Source organism: Panthera tigris, chromosome A1 (assembly GCF_018350195.1).
Source record: "Panthera tigris isolate Pti1 chromosome A1, P.tigris_Pti1_mat1.1, whole genome shotgun sequence".
NCBI lineage: Eukaryota > Metazoa > Chordata > Mammalia > Carnivora > Felidae > Panthera > Panthera tigris.
This window is the reverse complement of record NC_056660.1, coordinates 120,958,615-120,980,926: the sequence shown is the minus strand read 5'-3', so window position 1 is coordinate 120,980,926 and position 22,312 is coordinate 120,958,615. Positions and strand designations below refer to the sequence as shown.

General features: G+C 37.5%; 1 protein-coding gene across 1 annotated transcript in view; it reads left to right on the top strand.

The window, feature by feature from the left end:
- Positions 1 to 21,327, top strand: part of LARS1 (leucyl-tRNA synthetase 1) — a 76,692-nt gene extending 55,365 nt beyond the window's left edge. The window contains exons 24-32 of the mRNA XM_007079964.3: positions 291 to 381; positions 1,587 to 1,727; positions 2,786 to 2,926; positions 3,130 to 3,240; positions 6,812 to 6,922; positions 9,456 to 9,560; positions 11,717 to 11,812; positions 15,961 to 16,093; positions 20,923 to 21,327. Of these exons, the coding sequence (XP_007080026.1) occupies positions 291 to 381; positions 1,587 to 1,727; positions 2,786 to 2,926; positions 3,130 to 3,240; positions 6,812 to 6,922; positions 9,456 to 9,560; positions 11,717 to 11,812; positions 15,961 to 16,093; positions 20,923 to 21,128 (1,135 nt within the window). The 3' untranslated portion in view covers positions 21,129 to 21,327. The remainder of the gene's footprint in view (positions 1 to 290; positions 382 to 1,586; positions 1,728 to 2,785; positions 2,927 to 3,129; positions 3,241 to 6,811; positions 6,923 to 9,455; positions 9,561 to 11,716; positions 11,813 to 15,960; positions 16,094 to 20,922) is intronic.
- The last annotated feature ends 985 nt before the right edge of the window (positions 21,328 to 22,312 follow it).

Below are 22,312 nucleotides of genomic sequence, written 5' to 3'. Positions count from 1 at the left end.
ACAGCCAATGTTGTTTAAAATGCAGCAAGTAATATAAAACATAAAGGCAAAATTGTTAAGCTGTTTTCATATTGTATTTTGGGGTTCATGATAAAGTTTCCATCAAGAAATTGTTAAACAAGGCCATCGCTAACTGTTGTTAACTGGTTTTGTGGTTGAGTGGTCTTAAATGTTTCAGGCGTTCTCATTATACTGCTTATTAGTATATGCAGCAGTTATTTATATTTTTGTGTGCTTGCATTTAAAATATGTCATTTAAACTCAGTCATCTTTTTTCCCCTATTCAATAGTGAGATGAATGCAGGAATTATAAAAACAGATCAAAATTATGAAAAGATGATGTTTAAAGAAGCTTTGAAAACAGGGTTTTTTGAATTTCAGGTAGGCCTTTCTCTTAGTAGCTGTAAGACTGTGTTAGTATGAATATGATGTATTTCACCCTTTTTCCCTCCTGCTATAACATAATAACTAAAGTAGAGATTGACGGGGTGCCTGCGTGGCTCAGTCAAATGCATCTGACTTTGGCTCAGGTCATGATCTCACAGTTCATGAGTTCGAACCCCATGTCGGACTCTTGTGCTGACAGCTCAGAGTCTGGAGCCTTTTTCGGATTCTGTGTCTCCCTCTCTCTCTGTCCCTCCCCTGTTCACGCTCTGTCTCTCTCTCTCTCTCTCTGTCTCTCAAAAATGAATGAATGAATAGAGACTGAAATTGTTCCCAAGCAGTTTTTAAATTCCTAAGTAATTGTGATTTTAAATATTTCTCTTTGATATTCTTTCGGTTGTGTTCATGTAATATAAGTATTTCTGTTTCTAGTAGAGCTGTGAGTTAAGAGGTTAAGTCTAAAAACCAGCCACATTTTGCAGGAGAACATTTTAAATTGATAAAACATAAAGGCAAAATTGTAACTAATTGCCATTGGTTTGAAAACAAGCGTGTTCTGATAGTTTCCACAAGGTGTCAGTATTTCCTCAAGTTTGGCAGTTCAAGTGCTTAAAGTAAAAATGTAGGTTTCCTCAATCAGTTTTGTAAAATATCACATTGGGATTTATGTAACTTGCTTTTCATAGATGTGGTTAAATAAGGATAAGTGCTGAACATAGCAGTGTGTCGTATTTATAGCCATTTTTGATACTTAATATCTTTCTTATAGGCTATTCAGAACATCGTCAGCCCTTAATATGCAGTTTAAATTGTGCAGCCTTTATGTCTGTTAATGTATTTTTAAAATGTCTTAAAAAATTTTTTTTGAGAATCATTAATATAAAACCATAATATTTTTTGACAATGATTGGTACACATTTAATTGCAAGGTGTTAGAAATGTAGTAAAACTGGGGTGCCTGGCTGGCTCAGTTGGTAGAGCTTGTGACTCTTGATCTCAGGGTCGTGGGTTTGAACCTCACATTGGGTGTAGAGATTTCTTTAAAAAAATGAAGTGAAACTTTTATGAAAATTCATTATGGAATTTGGAAAGACTAAAAGCTTAAAAATGCATTAAAATAGAGGTACTGCATTTTTTCTTTTATTGTTTTTTTTTTTAACGAAGTATGGGGAGAAAATGATAAATAATTTCAAATTTTGTAGGCTGCCAAAGATAAATACCGTGAATTAGCCATCGAAGGGATGCACAGAGACCTTGTGTTCCGCTTTATTGAAGTTCAGACCCTTCTCTTGGCTCCATTCTGTCCACATCTCTGTGAGCACATCTGGACACTCCTGGGAAAGGTATCTGTATACATTTAAGATTTGGGCAGTTTTGATTTGGCCCTTATTAAATAAATACAGAATAATGTTACTTAAGAGGAGAAGACTGAAAAAGAATATTTCAAGGCTAATGTTGGACTCATCATCTCGTAATCATTATAGCAAATTAAACCCAAGCTACCTTCTGTTTAGACAAATACATCATATATGTGCCTTTATTTATATACACGCAGTGTGTATATTTTAAAAACATGGGACTACGCATCTTATCACCTAATTCTTGTTAGGAAATTCTTGTTATCACCTAATTCTTGTTAGGAAAATACATTTTAATATATTTTAAAAATACATTTAATTTGAATACATAGATAACTAATTCTGTTTTTTCCAACTGTTAAAAGGTGAAAATCCTGAGAAATATATATAAATGACTGTTATGAGCAGCTTTTAACAAGGTGGAAGTGTCTCTTTGCATAAATATTTTTGTTTTATATAAAATTTCTGGCATATGTAGGGCTGCATATTTAGGGCTTTATATTAGCATCCTTACTTACTGTGAAGGTAAATTCAATTATTTCTCCTAGGCTTGCAGATAAACCGATTGGATGGTTTAATAATTCCTTTTCAACTTTATGAGCCAAACTCCTTTGTATTTTTCTAATGCATGAACAATGCAAAAATGTGCTCATGATATATATCCTGAATAGCCATGCTTTCAAAACTGGATGTATTAATAGGATAAAAACTGAGAGTTTGTATAATTTATGTAATAAAGATTAAATTTAGGCAAATTAGCATTACATAATTTTCTTTGAAAGTGAGCATCTGTGTGTGGGTATTAATACGCTTGTACAAATGGAGGCTAATTAAGAATGTAGAGTCAGACTTCACAGCTTGAATTCTAGGGAACATTAGATCAGGGGCTGTGGAAGTGTGTTATGGGTAGTAAGATTTGAACTTTGAGCACGCAATTACAGATGGTAGCCTTGGTATGGAAATGTAATCAAGAACCATAAAATAGTTGTGTTGTTTAATCCCACTGAACTGTTTTTTTTTGTTTTTTTGTTTTTTTCTTAAAGCCTGACTCAATTATGAATGCTTCATGGCCTCTGGCGGGTCCTGTGGATGAAGCCTTAATACGTTCCTCACAGTATCTCATGGAAGTAGCACATGACCTTAGATTGCGACTCAAGAACTATATGATGCCTGCTAAGGGGAAGGTGAAGTCATTTTTTTTTTTTTTTTTTTTAAGACAATTATTGTTCAAATGTGTCAGGATATCTTTACTGCCAAGTCCGTTTTGTAGTACGTGTGTGCTTGTTAACGTCCGAGGCAGTAGTGGTATGTACCAGGAGAGGGTTCTCTCATCTTTGATTTATACAAAAGTGATGAAATGTTGTCTTCCCTTTCTTTTGCCCCGTAGAGGACTGACAAGCAACCGCCTCAGAAGCCTTCACATTGCACCATCTACGTGGCGAAGAGCTATCCTTCTTGGCAACATATCACCCTGTCAGTGCTCCGTAATCACTTTGAGGTGATGCTCTCTGCAGACTTTCCCCCTACATTGTTGGGTACTGCCTGTGCTGTTTTGTTTGGAGGGTGCTGACAATGTCCGGGAGAAGGAAGACGGGCGACTTTGTCTAGTTGTCTTTAGGCACGGAAAGTTTTTTGTTAGCCTTGCTGGCTCTTAAGTGGATCCTGAGGGAAAAGTTACTTTTTTTTTTTTTTATCATTTCTGAAGCTTTCTTACAAAAACACATTGGATCTAGTCATATGTAATTAAAAGATAATGAGACTTTCTCATATGTGGTTAAAATTATGAAGCCAAAGGACTGAGTTTGCCTTTTGAGTTGATTGTGGCTTGAACCCTGGGATTCATGAAGCCTTAACCTTAGTTATGTGTTTTTTTTTTTTGTTTTTTTTTTTTAATTTTTAATGTTTATTTTTGAGAGAGAGAGACAGAGTGTGAGCGGGAGAGGGTCAGAGAAGGAGAGAGAAAGACACAGAATCTGAAGAGGCTCCAGGCTCCGAGCCATCAGCACAGAGCCCGACATGGGGCTCGAACTCACAAGCTGTGAGATCATGACCTGAGCCGAAGTCGGATGCTCAACCGACTGAGCCACCCAGGCGCCCTGAGTTATGTTTTAAAAAAAATCTGAAGCTTGGCTCTTGAGTAATTTAAAACAGAATGGTCAATTTGCTAATTACTCGTAGAAATGGAGAGCTCGTTGTTTTTGGCTCCGTCCGGTAAATAGCTATTAAATATGATTGTCGAATTTAAAGGAAACTCAACACTTAACACTTAGTTCTAAGTTTCCCTAAAGAAAAAAGTTCATCTGTCTTTTTTCTTTCACATTGGAAAAATAGAAACTAAGTATATGTTGTTGAAGTTTTGCTCAGGAACAGTTATTGATAGACACAGACTGTGAAGGTACACTTAAAGAAGAGACAAAATAGTGATTATGGCCAAAGCATAAAGCAGTAACATGAAGGGAAAATTCTTAGCTTTAATTTTTGAGAATTTTATTGAGCTTTTATTTCAGAAATTTCCATACTTAATTAAAAATTTGTAAAATTTGATGGAAAGAGAAGAGCAAGTGTTTTTGTACTCCTTGTGAGCCTATTTTTATGGAGAGCTGCCTCTTCATTTGATTGTGTGTAATGGAAATAGAACGTGGTCTGTAGAATTGCTTGCAGATTTTGACTTACGCTAACTAAAAAAGTAAAAGCCATTTTGGTAGGTAGAGAAATGAAATTGCACCCAGTGGGTTACATATTCATACCAGCATTTTCAAGGAGGCAGGAGGAGAGCCAAATACAGAATGTAATGTTGCAGATATTTAAAAATGCATCTTTTATTAAAAACTGCTATTCTTTGAGAGGTTAATATTTTTATGTAGTAATCAGTGACTAGGTATCATATGGTGTCATCATCTTTGGGCATTATTTGGAATGGTCAGCTTTTTAAAAAATGTTTGCTTATTTTCATCCAAAAGAGCTAAATGTTAGTTTTTATAATAAAGAAGGATGTCCTTATGTTGTATACGGTACCATTTTGATGACATAAGGGAAAGGAGTGTTTCGTATCCTCTTTTCTCTTCCGTACGTATTTTAAAACAGCACATTGACAAGTGGAGAAAGTTTTTTTCCCCCTGTACCTTAGTAAAGGTTAGAGTTGAAAGTAAATAGATTATCAGAAATTTTACTATACACTACTTTTCATTTAGATTCATTCCCAAACCTTGGTTTTGATGCCATGCTTTTAGAATAAGGAAAAAATAGGTCACCGAAAATTCTGAAAAGGCTACTTCCTTCATTTCTCATTCTGTAGAAGGGGCAACTTGTGTTTGCAGAAATGAAATGAAATTCAGACAGCACATTTGGGACTCTGCTTATTAGTGATATATGATATAGGCATTTATTTGTAAGTAGATAGAAATGATACTGTTTTTATTTTTATTTATTTATTTATTTATTTTTTCAATATATGAAGTTTATTGTAAAATTGGTTTCCATACAACACCCAGTGCTCATCCCAAAAGGTGCCCTCCTCAATACCCATCCCCCACCCTCCCCTCCCTCCCACCCCCCATCAACCCTCAGTTTGTTCTTAGTTTTTAAGAGTCTCTTATGCTTTGGCTCTCTCCCACTCTAACCTCTTTTTTTTTTTCTTTTCCTTCCCCTCCCCCATGGGTTCCTGTTAAGTTTCTCAGGATCCACATAAGAGTGAAAACATATGGTATCTGTCTTTCTCTGTATGGCTTATTTCACTCAGCATCACACTCTCCAGTTCTATCCACGTTGCTACAAAGGGCCATATTTCATTCTTTCTCATTGCCATGTAGTACTCCGTTGTGTATATAAACCACAATTTCTTTATCCATTCATCAGTTGATGGACATTTAGGCTCTTTCCATAATTTGGCTATTGTTGAAAGTGCTGCTATAAACATTGGGGTACAAGTGCCCCTATGCATCAGTACTCCTGTGTCCCTTGGGTAAATTCCTAGCAGTGCTATTACTGGGTCATAGGTAGGTCTATTTTTAATTTTTTGAGGAACCTCCACACTGTTTTCCAGAGCAGCTACACCAGTATGCATTCCCACCAACAGTGCAAGAGGGTTCCCGTTTCTCCATATCCTCTACAGCATCTATAGTCTCCTGATTTGTTCATTTTGGCCACTCTGACTGGCGTAAGGTGATATCTGAGTCCGATATTTGTCCAATTTGTCATTTGCAAATATCTTTTCCCATTCCGTTGGTTGCCTTTTAATTTTGTTGGTTGTTTCCTTTGCTGTGCAGAAGCTTTTTATCTTCATAAGGTCCCAGTAGTTCGAAATGATACTATTTTTAAAGTTTATTTAGTTAGAGAGAGAGAGAGAGAGAGAGAGAAAGAGATCAAGCATGGGAGCGTGCAGACAGGGGAAGGGCAGAGAAAGAGGAAGAGAGGGAATCCCAAGCAGGCTCTGTGCTGTCAGTGTGAGAGATCACAACCTGAACCAAAATCAAGAGTCGGACGCTTAACTGAAATGATACTATTTTTAATAGGTTGATAGCCAATAGTATCAACAGGCATTCTTAAATGATAGTCTTTTTAATAGGTTGATAGCCAAGGATTTTATTTTTTTTTCACATTTGTGGTAACAATTTATAAGGAGTGTTGAAAAGCAGACATTATATAAATCTTGTATAATGGTTGTGCAATTTTCATTTTGATATGACTAATGACATGTTTTTACAGGTTTGGAGACAAACAAGATCTTTATAAGACTATTTTGTTTTCTCACCAGATAAGATCTAAAGTTACAATCATGGAGGTGTTTTTAGTGTAAGGGAAAATTAAATGTTCAACAGGATGCACCTATTTTCTTTGCCTTCCCAAAAAACATATATCCTTTAAATTTAGAGGGAATAGAAGACTCCCTTCCATATTATACATTCATGTTTCATTTCCCCATGATGCTTGGGGCTGCACCATTTTCTACTGTATTCTAACAGACTAGTAGAGGCCACCATTCTATGGCTGACTTCCTGCAGGTACATGTACTATTTCGCATTATTTGAAAAATACTTTTCTCCACGTTCCTCTCCAACCTATTTTTTTAGGGCAACAGCAGAAAATTGCCTGATAACAAAATCATTGCTAGCGAACTGGGCAGTTTGCCAGAATTGAAGAAATATATGAAGAAAGTGATGCCATTTGTTGCCATGATTAAGGTAAGCTGTGGACCTCATGTAGCAGTGACTATGTGAGTAATGGTTAGATGGTAGAAGGAAGGGGGAACTTTGAGTATAGTCTTTCCCAGGAAATCTGCTAAAATAGCACTTTTCAATCAGTGGTTGTGACAAATGAGCGATCATTTTGGGGGTTTATCTGTACAATTGCTGAGTATATGAAAATATGCATTGTGGAAGAAAAACTAGTTTAGAATTGTTACACTAAATGATTCTCTTCGTGTTCTACCTTCTTTTCTGTTTAGGTGGGAACCGTATTGTTTTTGGCTTACATTAGGGTGTTTTTGTTAGCTCCTTTTGCTGGAACCAAGGTAGTACATTTGGATAGGTTTTGCTTAAGAGGATAAACATTGGTTATAGTGGTTAGACCAGAGTTTCTCAACAGTGGTCTGTTGATACTGTGGGCTGATAGTTCTCTGTTGTGGGAGGCTATCCTGAGCATTATAGGATGTTTTGCAGTATTTTTGGCTTCTACCCACTAGATGGCAATAGAACATCCTCCTCACCTGCTCAAGTTTGGACCCCAAAATGTCTCGAGACATTGCCAAATGACTCTTGGGGACATCATATGCTCCCCCCCACCCCACCACCTCTCCTGTTGAGAAATCATTGCATTAGACTCTTAGCTTTCTTCAGAGAAATAACTGATTTATTGCATTAAAAAAAATTTTTTTAAACATTTATTCATTTTTGAGAGTGAGAGAGACAGAGCGTGAGTGGGGGAGGGGCAGAGAAAGTGGGACACACAGAATCAGAAGCAGGCTCCAGGCTCTGAGCTGTCAGCACAGAGCCCAACAGGCAGCTCGAACTCACAGACTGCGAGATCATGATCTGAGCTGAAGTTGGACGTTTAACCAACCGACTGAGCCACCCAGGCGCCCTTGATTTATTGCATTTCTTAAAGAGAAACAGATGGCTGTATGTTGCTGCTGATCTCAGGCTCTGGGATCAGATAGATCTTGGTCCAAATCCTTTTTGTCCATCACTTCTTAGTTTTGAGACCTTAGATAAATCACTTAAATTCTCTGGGCCACATGGTTTTTCATCTGTAAAATGAGGAAATTAATAAAACCTACATTTTAGGAATGCTGTGAGGAATACATGAAATAATATACTCAACACACTTTAATACTTTCTGTCAAAAGGTAGGCTTAGTAAATTTTTTTAATGTATATTAGTATATTTCACTCTGCTAGGAACATGGTGGTTATTCTTATAGCTTAGATTAATTCTTTAATCTTCTAGGCTACAGATGCCTGCGTGATGGAGACCAAAATTCTAGATTGTCCTGTATTGGAGTAGATCGTATTCTTAGGAAAGCCTTTTCATTCTCCTAGACCAAAATCAACTCTCTAAGCCTATGGTCTTTGAAGTTTCAGAAATAATTTAGAATTTTGGTTTGACCTACACCAATCAAGTTATAATATATATGCTAATATGTCCCTAATTCATTGGTTCCCTACTTAGCTAGTGCCACCGGTCAAAATGCCAGATCCGTTGTCAATACGTGGATCCAACAAAATATTTCATTATTGATTGCAAAGGCAATTAAGTTTGATGATGTACTTTAAAGAATCCAGTGGAACTCATTTGACAAGTTCTGTAGTTAAATGATACTAGATCCAAGAGGTGGCTTTTCAGAAAACCAGTGTTAGATTGTTTCAGTAGTAATATTTTTTTTTTCAGTAATATTGGGGACTTGCCAGAAAAATTAATGGTTTGAAACTTTTTCGAAAAGCGTTTTGTAAATCTGAGAATAAGAAAATGGCTTCTAGCACTTTTTCACAGGACAAGAAACAGGTTGGACAGTAAGTGAAAACAGTGAGTATTAGGAATCTTGTCAGGTCGCTTTCATTTAGTGCAGCATGTTCTAGGCAGTTAGCTATACTTGTGGATATAAGCTTGGCTCTCGAAGGTTATATTTTGAGTGGCAGAGATTTTGTTTCATGTTCAAGAAAATTAAGAATAAATTGTTTTTCATGTGCTATCAGATTATCTCAGTACCAATATAACCTAAATTTTTTTTTAATTTGTAGAAATTTTTTGTTTGTTTATTATTAATTCACTATTCTCTGAACTAGCTTTAAAGATGTATTATCTTAGAAAATTAAAAAAAGATTTTTTTTTTTCTTTCTTTTCGGTTACCTGAAAGGATATTTCCACACATTTGTTTGATTCCTTGTCAAAGTGAATTCTTTGGGCTTGCATATTAAGTCATTCTAAATAAACAATGATAAAATGCTATTTCTTTTATAAATCTGAAAACCTTGTCCCTCCAGGCTTTTCGGTGTTGCCTTAGTCTTATCATACCTCAAATGATAATTATTCTGAGCCAATACTTTCATTAACGAACAAACATAGATAAGGGAAACCATGAGTCCAAGGCCTTTCCTTCAACTGTTCAAATTTGAAGATTTTATCAGTTGAGAGAAGAATGATTGCTTTGGAGGAAATGTATTCATTTCAACGTATTCTTAATGTGATTTTTGTTTTTCAAAACTGTTTTGGCTATTAGGAAAATCTGGAGAAGATGGGACCTCGTGTTCTGGATTTGCAATTAGAGTTTGATGAACAGGCAGTGCTGATGGAGAATATAGTCTACCTGACCAACTCCCTGGAGGTACAAGGGGCCAGGGATTGTAACAACTAGTTCACTGTAGTAAATATAGTACATTTTTGTTTTATATATATATTTTTAATGTTTAATTTTGAGAGAGAGAGAGAGAGAGAGAGAGAGAGACAGAGTACAAGTGGGGGAGGGTCAGAGAGAGAGGGAGACACAGAATCCGGAGCAGGCTCCAGGCGCTGAGCTGTCAGCACAGAGCCCGATGTGAGGCTCAAACTCACAGACTGAGAGATCATGACCTGAGCCAAAGTCGGATGCTTAACTGACTGAGCCACCCAGGCACCCCATCTTTTGTTTTATAATAAACCTTTTTATAAACATCTTCTGTGTTTAGTACCTTTGCCAAATATACCTGTCAAAAATATTTTTGGAGGGAGGAGAATGGATGGGTATAGAAGTTGCAGGAATTAAAAAATGATTGTGATCTTATTCCGTTTATCAGTTACTTTATTTTTAATTTATTTACTTACTTCTTGAGAGAGAGAGAGAGAGAGAGGGAGAGAGAAAGAGAAAGAGCAAGAGTGGGGGAGAGGCAGAGGAAGAGAGAGAAAATGTCAAGCAGGCTACACATTCAGTGCAGAGCCCAGTGTGGGGCTTGACCCCACGACTCCAGGATCACAACTCCAGCTGAAATCAGTAGTCGTTTGAGCAACTGATGGAACCTCCCAGGTGCCCCTATCAATTAATTTATACATAAAATACTAATTGTATGTGCCTGGTTTTTCCTCCCACAATTCTCCTTAAAAAAATGAGGGGAGACCTTATGTTTATATTTAAATGCTTTCAAAGTCTCTCATATTATGAGACACACTGAATTGCTTCTTTTTTTTCCCCTCTCCCATTGAGACCTCCAATTTACAGAATTGGCTTAATTAGAATCCTTTGTCCATGAGATAGTATCAACGTCCATGCCTGGTCCTGTTTTGGATTGTTTTAAAGTTAATAATGTAATGAATATTCCTGAATTTACTCCTCAACTCAGGAACTAAAACACTACCAATAGCTTTCACCTAATTGTGAGTTTCTCCCCATTCCACCTTTCTGCCCCAGTCACTTCATATATAGTTTCTAAAAATGCTCTCTCTCAGGCAACTTAGGCAGAAGGAAAGATAATTTGCCCTAGAAAACTGTGTTAGAGGACTCAAAAAAGTGCTTCTAGTGATAATGAAGACATTTGAGTTAAAACATGCAAGTGTAGATTTTGAATGAAATTGTTCCATGAAATATGGTAATAAAGTTATTTCTAAATAAGCACTTTATGTCATTTAATTACAAATGAGTTAATAATTAATTAATAATGGTAGTCATTTATTTTGTGCATATTTCTAAATGTTCATATACCTGGAGGTCAAAAAAGTTCTTGGATTTTTTTCATTGGGACAATGGGGACAGGTTATATTGAAGGTCATCTTATATTCAGGCATATACATTATACTACATTTCTGAGGTTTTCCAGAAACCTCTGTCTTTTATCCTGTTTTTCATTTTCTCTGATATAGCAGGTAGATGCTAGATTTCACTATAGAAAATGGTAAACATGACTATGTCAATAATACCATGAGACATTTAAGAAGAGTTAAATAATTGATTATAGATTATAGATGTCATTTAATGTTCATTTGAAATTAATAAAGTCTAATGGTCTAATAATTAAAGACCATGTTCTTAAGAAAAAAATTTTTTTGATGGACATAAAAATGATTTAGTCTTTTTCTTTTATTTTTCTTTCTTTCTTTTTTTTAATGTTTATTTATTTTAGAGAGAGAGTGTGAGCAGTGGAGGGGCAGAGAGAGAGGGAGACACAGAATCCCAAGCAGGCTCCAGGCTCTGAGCTGTCAGCACAGAGCCTGACTCCAGGCTGAAACTCACAAGCCATGAGATCATGACCTGAGCTGAAGTTGGACACTTACCTGACTGCGCCACGCAGGCGCCCCATAGTGTTTTGCATTTGAAACAATGTTACCTGTGGGAGCATTTGACCTGAGTTTCTCTTAGTCCTGTCCTGTGCTTGGCTGGCTTCCTGAGGAATACACAGACCATTTCATGTTAAGTGGAGAAGCTAGTTTTCCTCTTTGGTGAAATGAGGTGATGATTAATTGCAGTCATATTAAGTGATACTAATGGCTTTCATTTTCCCTCCTTGTATTTAGCTAGAACACATAGAAGTCAAGTTTGCCTCCGAAGCAGAAGATAAAATCAGGGAAGATTGCTGTCCTGGGAAACCACTTAATGTTTTTAGAACAGAAGTAAGTTGAAATGATTTCACTGAATCATTGTATTTTAGAGCTAGAAGAGACCTTAGATATTATATCCAAGCTCATCATTGAAAGATGGAAGGAAATGAGGTGCAGAGATGCAAAGTGATTGCTTTGGTCTAAGCCACAGGTTGTTAGAAATGAGGCTGGATTTGAGCTCTTCTAATTCCCTGGTTGATGCTGCGCTCACTTTCCTTCACTCTGCTCTTATGGGTGGCATCAGATGTTACGTGTGGGTTTAAAAATCAAAATGTGATTTTCTTTTTTTTTTTTTTTAAATTAATTATTTTTCAAATTTACATGCAAGTTAGTTTATAGTGCAACAGTGATTTCAGGAGTAGATTCCTTACTGCCCTTTACCCATTTAGCCCATCCCACCTCCCACAACCCCTCCAGCAACCCCTCTGTTTGTTCTCTGTATTTAAGAGTCTCTTATGTGTTTGTCCCCCTCCCTGTTTTTATATTATTTTTGCTTCCCTTCCCTTATGTTCATCTGTTTTGTATCTTAAATTACTCATATGAGTAAAGCCATATGATAGCTGTCTTTCTCTGACTAATTTCGCTTAGCTAATACCCTCCAGTTCCATCCACGTAGTTGGAAACGGCAAGATTTTATTCTCTTTGATTGCTGAGTAATAACCATTGTATATATATAACTGTTAGGGTCAGGCGTAAGGCAGGGTAAAGATAGGAGTCAGAGGCTAAAAAATTTTAGCAGTCAAAGGCTTTATTTGGGAACTAAGGTCTCGGGCGAGGTTCCGTGACTCAGGGAGAGAGAGAGAGAGGAGTCAGGGAAGTCCCACCCAGGTGTGGTGGGGTGGGGTTTTTAAGCTGCAGCGGTTCCGGGTTTAGGTCCGGGTGGGCCTTATTTGAATCAGGTCGTGCTGTCGCTTGGTGATTGGTTGACCTCCAGTTCGTTCTGGCAACTTTTCGTTGAGTTGCGCTGGCAAGATGGCCGTCCCCTCTACTGTGGTTCCAAGGACATCCTAACATACACCACATCTTCTTTATCCATTCATCCGTTAATGAATATTGGGGCTCTTTCCATACTTTGGCTCTTTTGATAGCATTGCTGTAAACATTGGGGTGCATGTGCCCTTCAAAATAGGATTTTCAAAACCTGATTTTTTTAACCTTTTTTTCTTTTTCTTTTTTTTATTAATTTTAATTCCAGTATAGTTAACATACAGTGTTATATTAGTTTCAGGTGTGCAATACAGTGATTCAACAATTCTGTAGATTACTCAGTACTTGCCATGATAAATGTACTCTTAATCCCCATCACCTATTTCAACCATCCCCCCCAGCCACCTCCCCTCTGGTAGCCATCAGTTTGTTCTCTATAGTTAAGAGTCTGTTTTTGTGTTTGTCTCTTTTTGCTTTGTTCGTTTGTTTCGTTTCTTAAATTCCACATGTGAGTGCAATCAGTATGGTATTTCTCTGACCGACTTATTTCACTTAGCAGTATAATCCCTAGATCTGTGCATGTTGTTGCAAATGGCAAGATTTCATTCTCTTTTATGGCTGAGTAATAGTCCATTCTATATATATTTATATATTTCTATTTATACACACACACAGACACCCCACATCTTCTTTATTTATCAATTGGTGGACATTTGGGCTGTTTCCATAATTTGGCTATTGTAAATAATGCTGAATAAACATATGGGTGTATGTATCCATTTAAATTAGTGTTTTCCTATTCTTTGTGTAAATACCCAGTAGTGGAATTACTGGATCATATGGTAGTTCTATTTTCAACTTTTTGAGGAACTTTCATGTTGTCTTCCAGAGTGACTGCAACAGTTTGCATTCCCACCAACAGTGCATGAGGGTCCCTTTTTCTCCATGTCCTTGCCAACACCTGTTGTTTCTTATGTTGTTAATTTTTAGCCATTCTGACAGGTGTGAGGTGTTCTCATTGTGGTTTTGATTTGCATTTTCCTGATAATGAGTGATGTTGAGTGTCTTTCCATGTGTCTGTTGGCTATCTCTGCATCTTCTTTGGAGAATGTCTGTTCACATCTTCTGCCCATTAAAAAAAGTTTTGTTTTTTTTTATGTTTATTTATTTTCAAGGGGGGGGCGGAGACCGAGACTGAGTGAGGGAGGGGCAGAGAGAGAAGGAGACACAGAATCCGAAAGCAGGCTGTCAGCATAGAGTCTGATGCAGGGCTCGAACTCATGAACTGTGAGATCATGACCTGAACCGAAGTCGGAGGCTTAACGGACCGAGCCACCCAGGCTCTCCTGCCCATTTTTTAATTGGATTATTTGTGTTTTGGGTGTTGATTGTGTCAGTACTTTACATATTTTAGATACTAACCCTTTATCGCATATGTCATTTGCAAATATCTTCTCCCATTCAGTAGGTTGCCTTTTAGTTTTGCTGTTTCCTTCTCTGTGCAGGAACTTTTTATTTTGATATAGTCCCAAGAGTTTACATTTGCTTTTGTTTCCCCTGTCTCAGGAGACATACCTAGAAAAATATCGTTATGACCGATGTCAGAGAAAGTGCTGCCTCTGCTCTCTTCCAGGATTTTTATGCTTTCAAGTCTCACATTTAGGTCTTTAATCCATTTTGAGTTTATTTTTGTGTCAACACCTGACTTTTATTAAAAAATAAAGTGGGAATTGATATATAAGATTTTTTAAATAGTGAAAAGGAGCTTTCTTACTTTAGATGAGTCTTGGTTCGATAAGGTTATTTAAGATTTTTTAGCTTCTGGCATAAACCAGATTGATGAATCATCTTACATTATACTAGAAATAACTTTTTTCCCCTTAGTTTTTGGCCCGTATTGGTGAAGATAAGCAGGTTTTAGAGTTTTGGGAGATTCTGTTTATTTGCTCTCAATCCATTGCCTGGTGGAGTGCAACTGTGGGAGTCCATAAAATGCCCTACTTTTCTTGATAAGTATCCTGTTACTTTTACCACATTTAATTGAAAATGCAACAAAGACAAAAAGCCTATTTGAAAGAATGAAGGCCTCATTACATTAAAAATATGTGGTTATTTATTTATTCATTTATTTATTTTAAAGGTTTTTTTCTTTTTTAAGTTTGTTTATTTATTTTGAGAGAGAGGGAGTAGGGGAGGGGCAGAGAGAGAGAGGGAGACAGAGCATCCCAAGCAGGCTCCGCACCATCAGTGCAGAGCCCGATATGGGGCTTGATCCTATGAACCATGAAATCATGACCTGAATCAAAGTTGGATGCTTACGCGACTGAGCCACTGAGGTGCCCCTATTGTTGCTTTTTAAAGTGTAGTCCTTTCGGGGCGCCTGGGTGGCTCAGTCGGTTGGTTGAGCGGCCGACTTCGCCTCGGGTCATGATTTCGCGGTCCGCGAGTTCGAGCCCTGCGTCGGGCTCTGTGCTGACAGCTCAGAGCCTGGAGCCTGTTTCAGATTCTGTGTCTCCCTCTCTCTGACCCTCCCCCGTTCGTGCTGTCTCAAAAATAAATAAACGTTAAAAAAAAATTTTTTTTTAAAGTGTAGTCCTTTGGCCCATTGGATAGGTACATGAAATAGAGTTCCCTTTACAAATATGTTTCTGTCAAGCTACTTTCAAGCGTTCCCTTAAGCTACTATGTCTTTAAGTTTTTCCTAAAACTCAGTTGACTTTTTCCACTTAAAATAATGAGCAAAGTCTTTGGCTATATAGCTTATATAATGTAGGAAATAGTATGGTATATGATGGGGTTTAATCCGGGCTCTGCTTCTTACTAGCTCTGTAACCTTGTTAATGTTTCTGGTGCTCAGCTCTTATCTGTGAAAAGAGGTTTTAAAGAACTACCTTTCAGCTTATAGGAATCATGTCTATAAAATGCTTAGTACAGTACCTGGTACATAGTAGAAATTCAGTAAATGATGGGAGTTAAAAGAAGAGAAAATATAATTATTGTTCTCCATCATCAGTATTGATATATATAGTCAGTCATTTTCATCTAGGCATTTGGTTGTAAGCATGAGCTTTTGTACATCTTTTATTTCATATTTGAGTATCGCTTGGTCTTGATATTAGACTACCAGAATTAAATTTTTCATTGAGCATTAAAACTTTTATAGAGATTTTCCCTCCCTCAGCAGTATTCAAGTTTGATTTTGTAAAACAATCATTTTCTCTTTATTTTCCTAGCCTGGTGTGTCAGTTTCCTTAGTAAACCCCCAGCCATCCAATGGCCACTTCTCAACCAAAATTGAAATCAGGCAAGGAGATAACCGCGATTCCATAATCAGGCGTTTAATGAAAATGGACCGAGGAATCAAAGGTAAATGGTTTTCCTGAAATGCACATTTGGCAGTAGTTTGCAGACATGAGTTTTTTTTTTTTTTAAAGGTTTTTTTAATGTTTATTTATTTTTGAGAAAGAGAGAGAGAGACGGAGCATGAGTGGGGGAGGGGCAGAGAGAGAGGGAGACACAGAATCTGAAGCAGGCTCCAGGCTCTGAGCTGTCAGCACAGAGCCTGACACCGGGCTCGAGCCCACGAATTGCGAGATCATGACCTGAGCCGAAGTTGGGCACTTGACAGACTGAGCCACCCAGGCGCCCCTGGACATGATGAGTTCTAAGCAGAGGGGAGAAAGGAGCATCTGGTCTGCTGAGGGACAGCAGTGGCATGTTATGCAAAGAGTATTGGGCTCAAAATCAGGAAGCCTCTATTCTCTTTGGGATGTTGTGGCTATGCAGCTTGGTGACTTGGCCATGTCACTTAAACTCTAAACTGACCTCTTTTTTAGTAAAAAGAGGACAGTTGGATTAGATAGTTTTCCAAGACTCTGCCTAGCTTTAGAATTGTAGCAAGCAATTTCCTTCTCTTAAATGTTTTCAGACAGAAGGTGTACATACACGTAATATTTCAAATTAACCTGCTTACTAGGTCTGTTCCTGGGGAAGGAAGAGAAACAGAGTGAAACTTATTGAGCATATTCCATGTATTAGCCATTTAATCCTTTTACTGCCGTAGAATGTAGAGGGTATTATTATTCCCTTTTTGCAGATGATGAGATAGAGTTCCGAAAGGCTAAATAACTTGCAGTTTCATTAAGGTAGTATATCCTCGAGTTGGAATCCAAACTCAGGTCTGTTTGACTCCATAGCTTGTATTCTTTCTTCTAAACAATATGCTTCCAGTTAAAATATGTAATTAATCTTAATTTCTTACCAAGATTAAGTCTAGATCTTCTATGATTAGATTTAATATAATAAATATATATAACAAATAATAAATAATATATAATATATAATAAATAATATAATAAAATTATTATATTATATATTATATAATACTATATTATATTATATATATTATATATATAATATGTTAATATATTATATATATTATATTATATATTCTTTTTCTATCACTCAGCCACGTTCAAGGGGGAGCAGTGTGAAGGGAGTTCGTGTGTCTTTCCATTATTTTTCTTCTAAATTATAAAGACAAATTAATCTCCAGATTCCCTATTTTGCATTCTCACTCTCTCTTCTTGATGGCAATCAAGAGTTGATTGGGTTACATTCTATCAGTATAGAAATTTTCTGAAAAGATTTCGAAATCTAAGACAATGACCTAATTTATGGAACGATATTCAGGTCAGCCATATCACATTAACATAGAAGACTTAAAATAGCTCTTTGGAATTCATCCTACACGTATTTTTTGTTCTTTGGAGGTCATTTATTCATCTTCTGTGGACATTTCTTGAGAGACTATGAGTAGAGTGTATGCAGTATACATGTGGCGGCTCGTGTGTGTGTACCTGGGGCTTTGGGGAGCCCACAGAGTGCTGCTTGTTAGGCGGCTGTGTCTAGTGAAGGAGCAGGGTGCGAAGTTATTCACATACATGATCATAACCTAAGGACAAACTGCTGCATACCATAAGGGAGGTGTAGATAAAGTTTATAGCACAGAAAACAGTGAGATTATTTCCAGCTCTGGTGATCAGGGATGAATTTACAGAGAAAACACTGTTTAGATGGGACCTTGGAGGTTACATCCAAGAGGGCGAGGGGAAAGGGCATGCCAGCAGGAGGGAAACACTAATGTCTGCCTGTATAGCGGCAGTGTGTTAGGGCTAGGGAGTTTTCATTTGTAAACATTTAAAAAAATTGTGGTGCAATATCCATAACATAAAATTGGCTGTTTTTGTGCTTTTTGAACGTACAGTTCAGTGGCATCAAGTTTACTTACATTGTTGTGCAACCGTCACACTGTTCATCTCCAGAACTTTTCCATCATCCACACTGACACCCTGTACCTGTTAAACAGGAACTCCCCGTTCTACCTCTCTCTACTTCTTGGTAACCACTGCTGTCCTGTCTCTTTGCATTCCACCGTTCTAGGTACCTTGTAGAAGTGGGATCCTACAACGGTGTGAAGAGGTGGTTTATTTCCCTTAGCAAAATGTCAGGGATCGTTCATGTTGTTACAGACATTTATCACATTCCCTCAGTAAACCAGGCAGTGCCATCCGTAGAACTCACGGGCCACAAAATGCAGAACTTGAAAACTGTGCAATGTTAACGTCTTGGGAGCCTTCCTGTGGCCTTCCATTTGGCTGTTTTGTGTTGCATATATTCAGTCACGAGAAGATTTGGGGAAAGGCATAACTCTTATCTTTGAAGAATAATATGATGGCATTTAAAGAAAATAGCTGTGGGGACCCATGTGATAGGATTACTCTGAAGTTGTACTGTGTGAGAGGATGTATTCCTCTATTGAACATTGTGTTTTGTAATGTTAAAATTGCCTCCCTTTAAAATATGCTCAGATACAGGGCTGACTAGTTTCTTCAGCATTGTGCTGAAACGTGTTTTCTATATCTTGCTTCTTCTCGCTGGGCCTCTGGCATGATTCTTATATCCTTTGTCATACTGGCTGTGAATAATATTATCATTAAGTACTTTAAGTTTGATGTTTGTAGCTGCTGTGAATTTTCGAAAATGGATAGAAACGTTAGGGTGGAGTTAGAAATGGATATTCCTTCAAGTATCTGCAGAAGAGCTCTAACCTTGAGACTTTTCCAGGAGCCCTCAGGATGCTTTGATACCCAAAGGAGCTGAGTATATTGAGTGTATGAGATGGGAAGGGAGTGAAATTCAATAACGTATTTCTCACTCTGTTTGCTGCATAGCCAGTAAGTTGTCCAATTAGTGCCAATTGCATTGAGGGTGATTATAATCTAGGTCCAGGAAGAACTGGAGTAAAACCATCATTTCTGTCCACAAAGGCCACTGAGCAACTATTTGAGGATAATGACTTTAAATCACTCCCAGCCCATGCCCCATATGAACTGATACCATGGAGGTGAAAGGCTCCATTTCACATTATCAGTCCCTAGGGACTTTCAATCACTCTCATCTTTTCTCTAAGTGCCTTAATTCTTGTGTAGTTGCAGACTTAAATTTCTACATTTGCAATGACGAGAGAAGTCTGGGATAAGAAAAGATAGTAAAACCGCTCCAAGAATTATTGGCAGTAATGAGCTGCATGGTGAAACATCAGAGAAAATAATGTTTTGTCACTTAGATGCCAGATTGAGTATTAAGGTTTCTTTGAAATAGTTTGATTCAGAATTGCTTGGAATGATAAGGGAGGTCTGTTTCAGAGAGGAAGGGAGAGAGAGAGAAGGAGGAGGAGGAGAGAGGAGGAGGGAGGAGGAGGAGGAGGGAGGAGGAGGAGGAGGAGGGAGGAGGAGGAGGAGGAGGAGGATAGTGAAGGGCAGGGGAGAGGGAAAAAGTGAGAGCGAGAGGTGGGGGTGCAGATCTACAGTATTTCATGTATTTTATGCCTCATGCATAAAACCTGCTGGTAGAACTTCTCACCACATCTGTAGCAAAATATTTAGTATCAATGTGCATGTTGAATTGTAATAGCTGTTAAGATAAATTGTACTCTCTCCCCCAAATAGGACTTGCAGGCAGGGTTTGCCTTCGTGGTAGTCTGAGGTAATTGTTCTGTAAGCTTCACTCTCCCTATGCTAAACTTGCCGCCTTTCAGTCTTTGTCTCCCAAAGAAAACATAATGCCTGGATAACTTGTACTCCTGGCATAGCCACCAGCTGCATTAATGTCTGCTTTTATCTGTTATCCCTCTCATGCTAAGCTTCATACTCTCAAAGCAACATGAGAAAGTGTAGCTCTCAGACCACCTAGCAATCTGCTTTAGAGAGGGGTAGGAAGTAAATCAGAAAATATCTTCTATTTCTGTTGATCGGGTTAAGTATAACTAGCCATGCTACACTTAGAATGAGATATAAACGCACAGTCAGCATTTGTAGTCATTTGTGATGTTTTCCCACTATATAAAATAAAAGCATTTGATGTTGGGACATCTCAGAATTGCTGAAATAAATTTTTTTTCAGGCTCAGTTGTTGGCAGGATTTTTGGATCATAAATTTGTTCGAGGGACAAGTGCGTTCTTTGCCAGGAGCCATCTTATCAGCTTGCATAAGAGCAGATCAGGAAAATCGCAAGCAGGGTAGGGCTGGAGCTCATCCAGAAGCTCAAACTTCTGAGAGCTGTGCCCTTTCCCCTGTCCTTCCCCATCTCTCCTTGTCTCTCATCAGCTTGGTAATACAAACACTTTTCATCCTTTGAGCAAAACAAGAAACTGGTAATGCTATTTCTTAGAGTGGTAATTCTTCCTCTAAAAGTATCTTTCCAAAAAAGCTACAACGCTTGCAGTTTTAATGTATCCCAGGAGCAAGACAAGAAAGAGAAATAAGTTTTGGACTGATTGATATTTTGAAAAATGGTTAATTGAAGCATATAAAAAGTGATTTGAGAAACCATATAGGATAGTGCTCAAAAATATACTCCATCCTTCCTCTTGGTTTGTAATTTGAGATGTGTTATGTAGAATGTCTGTATCTCTGAATCTTTGATCTGAGTAGAAGCTGACAGGATGGAGATGTGTTAGATTTAGCTTGGCTTTCTGAGATGGAGTCTTATTTAATAATCTCATACAAATATCTTTTAGGTAAACAACCAATGTGTTTAAAACATGAATTGTCAGGTTTAGGCATGGGTTTGAGTCAGTGACTGTAATTAAATGCTCAAATTGATCTTTTTTTTTTTTTTTTTTTTGCTGTAGACCTTTCTAAAGTGAAGCTGATGAGATTTGATGATCCACTCTTGGGGCCTCGGCGAGTTCCTGTCCTGGGAAAAGAGCACACTGGGAAGACCCCCATTTCTGAGCATGCTGTTTTCCACGTGGACCTCATGAGCAAGAAAATTCATCTCACTGAAAATGGGCTAGGGGCAGATATTGGTGATACAATTGTTTATTTGGTTCATTAAACTCATGCAAATTGGAGATATATCCTGGTTTCTGGAGATATGACTATTCTGTGTCTACAGATTGGCTATGAGAACCTAAGACTGAACCTTGATAGACTTCATTTCTAATGATCAAATTCTGCATGTATTCATAATTACACCAAGTCATCTTGGGTTCCTAGACCTAATAAATTATTTTTTTCCTCCTTGGGACTTCTGAGAGAAGTAGTTTGTATCATTTTTTATTTTTTATTTTTTTATTTTTTGGTCTTTTAACAAATTACTGCTATTTCCTAGAAGCTTCCTTTTTTAAGTTTATTTATTTATTTTGAGAGACAGAGACAGAGACAGAGAGCAACTGGGAAAGGGGCCGAGAGAGGGAGAGAGAGAATCCCAAGCAGGCTCCACACTTTCAGTGCAAAGCCTGGTGTGACTCACCAACTGTGAGCTCATGACCTGCGCTGAGACCGAGAGTCAGACACTTAACCAGCTGAACCACTCAGGTGCCCCCAGAAACTTCTAGTCTTTCAGATTAACACAAAAGTGTCAGTATGTTTCTTTCATGAAGGGTACTTTATCTAGCAACTTTTCATATTATATCCATTATGGAGTTAGCGGTAAAGAAAAAAGTGAATTAGCTTGTTTTACTGTTTTAAAAAAAACAGAACTCATGATGATTTAAAAAAAACACATGAGAATATTTTGACTTAATTATGATCACTAAGTATTTTGTATAAAGAATAAATAGGTCTTGTATTTATAAGGATTTTTTTTAACTTTAATATATTCGATTAACCACCAATAATATTTTTTTCAAGGCTAATATCAATGGTTCAGGAGCAGTTTATGTAACCATCTACACTAAATTTAGGTATTTTAATATATTTTTTTTTAAGTAGGCTCCACGCCCAGCACAGAAACCAATGTGGGGCTTGACCTCACAACCTTGAGATCAACACCTGAGCTGATATCAAGAGTCAGACGTTTAACTGACTGAGCCATGCAGGTGCCCCGAAATTTAGGCATTTTAAGAAGGATTTTCCCCCCAGAAATCTTCATTTATCAAATTTGTCTCGAGTCCAATTGTGTTTAAAGATCATGCCCACTGTATTGCAGATTTATTCCTTTACTCTCTCTGGAATGTCTTTTCATATTATTGTCTGTGCCGTTCCTTGTCATATGAGGAAAAAATATTAGGTATTGAA